This window comes from Delphinapterus leucas, chromosome X (genome assembly GCF_059928025.1).
Source record: "Delphinapterus leucas isolate spDelLeu-1000000601 "Yukka" chromosome X, BTC_Dleu_Yukka2, whole genome shotgun sequence".
Classification (NCBI taxonomy): Eukaryota; Metazoa; Chordata; class Mammalia; order Artiodactyla; family Monodontidae; genus Delphinapterus; species Delphinapterus leucas.
In genome coordinates, this window is record NC_143150.1 from 16603213 (window position 1) to 16609945 (window position 6733).

The following is a 6733-nucleotide window of genomic DNA, read 5'->3' on the forward strand; positions in this document are numbered from 1 at the left end:
AAATTGCAATATATGAATGTACCAAACCAACATGTGTACACCTTAAAGGTACACAATTTATATGTCAATTATATCTCAATAAAAAAATTACTCCCTACAATTTAAAAGAAAACTACAAACGGCCAATGGACATATGAAAAAAATGTAATCTTCATACGTATTGAAAGGCATGCAAAATAAAATATCAAAATAAACAATTTGGCTTATCCAATTGAGAGATTCAAAACCTGTCTTGAGACTTCGCTACAGGCAAAGGTGAGGAGCAGAAAGAAAGGAACCACGACTTTATCCCAGGACAACTGGAGAGTGGATTTAATTCTAGTCGTGAACTGGGGATGATGGGAAAGGAAGAGTTTGAGGGAAATGATGAGTTAAATGAAAGATTACACTGATCTTGAGGAGAGAGAAATGCACCCAGCTTGAGGCAGGAAAGGCAGTAACAGATTTTGAAACGTGTTGTGACCCACAATTGCCACCCTCGTCTGACAACAGTGTCACTCCTGAGGGGCATGAGCACAGTAACATGGCACCGCTGCTCTGGAGGGTGTCAAACCCCTGAGGCGTGCCTACCCTGCGCCCACGTGCAGGAGTGTATGGTAAGAGATCGACCATGACTGCACCACAACATTTATCCACAAGGACACCTGTCACCGCATCATCAGTAAAACCCAATAAAAACCACAAAAGCAAACCAAAGCCAACAACAACCTCAAACTCAACCCCCCAAACAAACAACAACAAAGGAAAACAAGTAAGAGGCAGTGCGAAGTACATGACGAGAGCTTCATACCAGAGATACTCTGTGGCTTTGGAAGCAGAAGCGTACTTAATCACACAGGAAGGTGAGCAGGAAGTATTTATGTCATAACGTGACAAAAGTCATATGTTCCTAATTTTACCTATATAAAGGACATGCACACAAAGTGAAAATTCATCCGAAACTGGGCAGTTTCCCTCGGGGTGGGCTGGGCTGGGACTCTGTATGCCGTTTCTCTCTCTCGTGTTCTGACTGTATTGGCTTCTGACTGGCCCTCCTGGAACTGCCCTCTCAGCTGCTCTTTCGCCCTCCCCTGACTCAGTTGCTTGGATCCCAGTCAGTCTGCAGAGGTGGGAGGTTCGCAAGAAGACAGGTGGCCCCACCTCAGCGTGGCCCCAGCTGCTCCAATGGGGAGCTCCACGTTGCTAAGGCTCCCAGCTCCGCCCCCAAGCCCTGGGTTTCTTATCTGTCCCCTGGCCCCTACCCAGAAAGACCAGGGTCGCCTTCGGACTGTGTCCTTGCACCACCCCTCCAGCCTAATTCCCTGCCCCTGCAAGAGGCACTGGGGCCTCAGGAAAGCAGCTTCTGCTTGGGCTTCTAGTTCAGACTGGGCTCCGAGACTCAGTTTCTCCAAAAAATGGGGATAACGGTGGTGCTGGTTTGCAAACTGGTCCTGTACACAGAAGGCAAGGAGAGACCTAGAAAGAAGCAGACCACTCCAGATTGGGAAGGGGGCACGGTTACTAAGCAAATGAACTTACAGATGAGGCTTGTCGTGAGTGCACAAGACAAGCAGATCTCCCCACCCACCTGCCAGAATCTTAAAAGTTTGTACAGAGGTCTTAATGGAATTCAGTCACGTATTCAGTTCAGATAGTCCCAGAGACGCCTTACTCTCTCAAGGCCGTGTCCTCAAAAGGGCTCTGGCTGTGGGAACAGTGGGCAGAACATGCATCCCAAGGAGCGGGGAAGGGTGAGGAGCCTCCGACGGCCTGAGGCCAGCTCGAGGTTCAACCTCAGTGACATCCTAGTGGTGAGCTCCTCCAGAAGGTGGCCATGGGGATAATGAGGTTAAGGCATGGTGCCTGGAGCTCGGCAGGCTCTCATCACCTGTCAGTTTGTTTCCTTTCCTCATGGTGACAGAGCTGCTCTGGCTGAGACCTGGGGCCATTTGTTGAAGAGACATCCTCACACTGAAGGCCCACAGCACCCTGAAGGCTCCTTCCTGAAAATGCACGAGTGCCCGTGGCTGGCCTGGGGCTCCGCTGTGGTCAGTGGAAGAGCTGGGCTCAGCGCACAGGTCTCTGGTCTCCTAGGCGCCCCTCTTAACCAGAGTGTGATGTGCCAGACTGCCTGCCTCCCTCGCGGGGGAATACGGTCCTCCCTCATCACAGTCCCTTGGCCCCTGGGTGCTGGATCCTCTCTCCCATCTGGCTGTGCCAGGCTACCTGGCCCCTGAAGTGGGTGCAGAACCATCAGGGACTGAACAGGACCATCTGGACCAAGGGACGGGAAGCTCGGGGCTCTGGCTGGGACGGGGGTCTACTCCTCCCTCCTAGGGTGGCGGATGCTGGAAGAGGCCCTCTTGTCAAGTTGCTCTGACCCCTGCGGAGCCCTTGGCGACAGGTGTCTTACCCCAGGCTGCGCTCCTCGCGTGACCACACCCCAAGTCCTCAGGACACCCCTCTCCTGGGTCCTATGGGCCTGCATTCCTCCGAGGGGGGTGCTGCCCTCCCCTGCAGGTGCCCCTCCCCCAGCCCTCTGTCCTCGGCCCACCCTCCCCCTGCAGCAGCCTCAGAGCCCCCGCCCTGGCTTCTCTGCCGGGACAGCTTGCGTCTAAGGTGGGAGTAAGGGAGGCAGGTTTCCAGTTCCAGAGGTTGATTTCCAAAACTCAGGCACCACCTGGCCAGCTGGGAGGTGATGGAGACCCTGCCACCTGCGGCTGCGGAAGGGCCTTCGGGGACACAAAATGATCTGCAGACAGTCCATTCCACCTCACCTACCGCAGCCCATCCTCGGGGTTCAGCTGAATTACGCGCCTTCTAACACCAGCCTCTAAGATGAAGAAAAGGCCTAGGCGTTAGCTGATTCAAATAAAGTTTGTGAATGGGACAAAGTGCCACCTCTTGGGCCAGGCCTGTGCTGCTGCCTTCCCCTCACGGGAGCAGTGGTCCGGGTCAGCTCGGGTCTCGCCACATCTTCTGACCGGGCACCAGCCCCGCCCTCAGCCCCGCCCCCTTAGAGCCCTCGGGGTGCTCCCCTCCCCCAGCTCCCGGCCACCAGAGTGGGGGGAGCTCGCCGCCCCTCTCTCCTCCGAGGCGGCAGAAACAGGAGGCCTCCAGGTTTTATTAGATTGAACTCAAAGGACTTTCTTCTTAACTGAGACAGACAACAAGATTTGACAACACCCGAGACAAGAACATTTCTCTGACCAGACGCTGCTGCCCGGTGCAGAGTACATTCACACACAGGAAAGTGGAAGTTGTCTTATTCAAGTCGGTGTCTGATTTTGTAAAAGCTCCACTGCCTGAGAAACAGACGGCAAATAAATAAAGTGCTCTGAGAGCCCGTCAAGCAGCAAGGGCCCAGTGGGGGAGACGAGGAAGAGGTGGGAAAGCAGAAGCAGCTAAGGACCCAGGGCCAGAACCATAAGAACAGCCCCGGCAGGAGCGCATGCTAAGGACGCGTCCCCAGCCCCTCCCACGGCCAGCCCCTCAGAGCGCAGACAGCCCCCGCCAGGGCCACCGCCGTGCCCCTCCCACGATGGGTGGGAGGGGGGTCTCTAAGCCCGGGCCCCTGGGCCTCCAGCGCGCTTTCTCCCTGTTGGGAAGCAGCCCCAGGCAGCTCTAGCTGAGCCCCGAGCCCAGGGAGGACAGGGCACCCTGAACAGCTCACTCTGCTCAACAGCTCCGCGCCCGCTGCAACGCACAGCCACTCGTGTGTGTGCACAAGCACTCACACACACGCTCACACCCGCACGTTCACTCACACACACACGCTCACACCCGCACACACTCATACATGCGCACTCACGCACGGGCACCCACGCGGTCAGTGAAGAGCCTCCCCTGTGCCATTCTCAGGCCCTCTCAGGCTGGCCCAGCAAGAGGCTGAAGCTGGGGATCGAGCCACCCGGAGGGTGAGAGCTGGGCTTGAAAGGGGCACGTCTGCGAATCAGCCCCAAAGAGGCCCCTCGTCCTCTGCTCTCCTCCCATGCAGCCCCGCGGCACAGTCTCTCAGAGGCTGTCCCCAGAGCTCCGGGGATGCAGTCCGCAGGCTGGCAGGCTCCCAGAAGTGGCCCTGGGTGGGCACAGTTGGGCTGGAGGAGGGCCACCAGGACCAGGGCTTCCGGGTGACTTGGCATAAGGAAGGAAGCCATCAGGCCCCGTCAGTGGGCATCTGTGGGGGGCACGTGGTGGCCGCGGTGCAGCCTCCGGCCCCGGGGTGAGGCAGGCAGAGATCCTCACCTGGGACCCGGGCTCCAGCTGGGCAGCTGAGGAGGGCACATGGTGTGAGGCTCGGCCGCTCTGTCCTGGGGGCAACCAGGCTGCTGGGGTGCTCAGTCCCAGGAACTCTGAGTGCATCGACCATGAGCAACCACCACCCGAGCAGACGTGGGAGCAGTGCGGGGTGAGGGCCAGAGTCTCTCCTGCCTCCCCTCTGCACCGCTCCTGGGGCGTCAGTCAGCAGCGCAGCCAAGGCCTCCAGGACCAATGCAGGCCCATCCAGAGGAGACTCTCCCGTGCGATGCTGGGCCCAGGGGCCAGCCTGGGGACAGAGACATGGGGTCAGGCGTGGGTCTCAGCCTCACCCCACCCACCACTGTCCCTTCCCCTCCTGGTGACACGGTCCCCAGGAGCCACCCACCCTCCCGTCCTGCCACCCAAACTGAGAGGGTTGTGCCACTCAACACTGAGGAGCCCTTGGTCTAGCCTTGGGTGGGATTTGCAGCAGGGTGGGGAGGACCTTGCTCACCGGGGGTGCTGGGACTCATCTCTCCCGTGCCCATCTCAGCTCAGACTGTCCCCCGGTCTTCCCTGTGACTTCCCATACACTCCACTTTCCCTACCATGGGCCCCTCTGTCTCTAGGTCCCCTGGGAGCCTCTGCTCCCTTCCCCCATCCCACTGCGCTAGGTCTTTCAGAAGAAGGTGGGAGAGTGCAGGCCCAGAGGCAGATTCGGCTCCACCACTTCTTACCTGTGTGATAAGGGCAAAGCGCTCCCCTCCCAGAGCCCCAGTAGGTGGGGAGGACAGAGCTCCCCCAGAGTGTCGCTAGGTCTGTCCTTCCTTCCCCATGCCAGAACCGGACCACTGGGCCACCCCCTCCCTCGGGGTCTCTGCCTGGTCCCTTCCTGTCCTCATGGGTCAGGCCCTTCTCTAGGCTGCTCCCCAGGCAGCTCTAGGGTCAGGGTCAGGGTTAGGGTTAGGCACTCTCTTGACAAGACCAGAGAAGGGGCAGGTCACTTCCTATAACACCAGTTCCTGAGACAAAGAAAGAGATGGGGACTTGAGAGCTGCCTCCCCACCCAGAGAGGTCCCTGTCTCGCCAAGTGTCAACTCCTCTACAAGCCCCTTCTCCATCTGCCCTCCAGCCTGAGAGCTGCCCTCTGCTCAAGGAGATCCCCACTTTCCCAAATCCTCTGGGACACGGGGGCTGCTGGAGGCCGTCCAGGGCTGTGGCACCGGGAGGGCACGGGGAGGAGCTGGAGGGAGCGTGGCTGAGATGGCGGGAGGGCCGGGGAGGAATGCACCTTTCCTGCTCTTCCGTGGCCGCAGATGCGGAGCTTTGGAGGATGCCCCAGGAGAGCGGAGAGGGGAGCAACAGGGCCAGCAGCAGCAGGCAGAGAGCAGTCCCCCGGCCGCAGAGACCAGGCAGGGGGCCGGTTTGCAAAGCGCTGAGAAACAGACAGACCTGGGCTTTGGCCAAGAACACAGCCACCCTTCCAGGCTGCCCCCCAGCGTGTAGAGGACAAGGGTAGCAGCATCTTTTCTCCTCTAGGGCCTTCCCTGGGCCTCCCCTGGGCCTCCCTGAGCCTATTTCCCTCCACTCCCCCGTGTTCAGGTGACACCACTGGGGCCGTGGCCGGGAGGTGATGGGCTGACCCTCCAAGATGCCGAGGCCGCCGCCTCTCACCCCCATCTTGGAAATATGACAAGGGACTCCGCAGGGCATGCGCCCGCCCTGCCTTGCCTGCTCGCGGCTCGGCAGCTTTCCGGGCTGGCTTTCTCGGGCCCCTTCCACGTCTCCCCGAAACCACCGAGGGGCCTGGACATCTACATGTCATGGCAACCGCCTCCCTCCAGCCCGAAGTACAACCTCTGGCCTCCTACCTCTTTGGTCAGGGCCAGTCATTCACGTTCCTGCTGCAGAATTTCTTCCTTCTGCTCCTCACTTCGCCCAAGGTGTGGCAACAGGTCGGCCGCACTCAAGTAATTTTCTCGAGTTCGATGGAAAGGGCCCGTTTCGCGAGTTTCTGTGCAGTTCGTCACCGGCCGCGACGTGGGTGACCAGAGCCGGGGCTTGAGGCTCGGTGGCCGTGACCTCCGCCGAGGTCTAGGGTCCGGGGGCCCGGGCCGCCCCTTCTCCTTCCCCCGCCGCGTCCCGGCGGCCCTGGGCCCCGCGGAGCTTCATGCCGGCGCCCCTGCCGTCGCGGCCGCGGTGGTTGCGGGCGCTCACTCGATCCGCACCTGCAGGCGGACGTTGAGCATCACCGAGGCCACGATGTAGAAGTAGGGGAAGTTCATGCGCAGCCGCCAGGCCAGGTCGAAGAAGGTGATCAGTGTGCGCGTGAGCCCCTTGCAGAAGGCGCCGTACGAGCCGCGGGCCGCAGCCGAGCGAGACAGCCGCACAGCCAGGCCCGACATGGCAGCCGCCGCAGCCGCAGACAGGGCCGCCGACACCGCCATGGGTTCGGCCCGGCGCATACCCCGCCGACTGACCGCAGTGGGAGCGGGTGGGCAGGTGGACGTGAGGC

At 59.9% G+C, this 6733-nt stretch overlaps 1 protein-coding gene across 1 annotated transcript; it reads right to left on the bottom strand.

Annotated features, from left to right (window-relative positions):
• Nucleotides 1–5392: 5392 nt before the first annotated feature.
• Nucleotides 5393–6733, bottom strand: LOC111164583 (small integral membrane protein 10-like protein 2A). The gene has a single exon (XM_022554317.3). It carries the CDS (start codon nucleotides 6681–6683, stop codon nucleotides 6432–6434), a length of 252 nt encoding a protein of 83 aa, XP_022410025.1. The 5' UTR covers nucleotides 6684–6733; the 3' UTR covers nucleotides 5393–6431.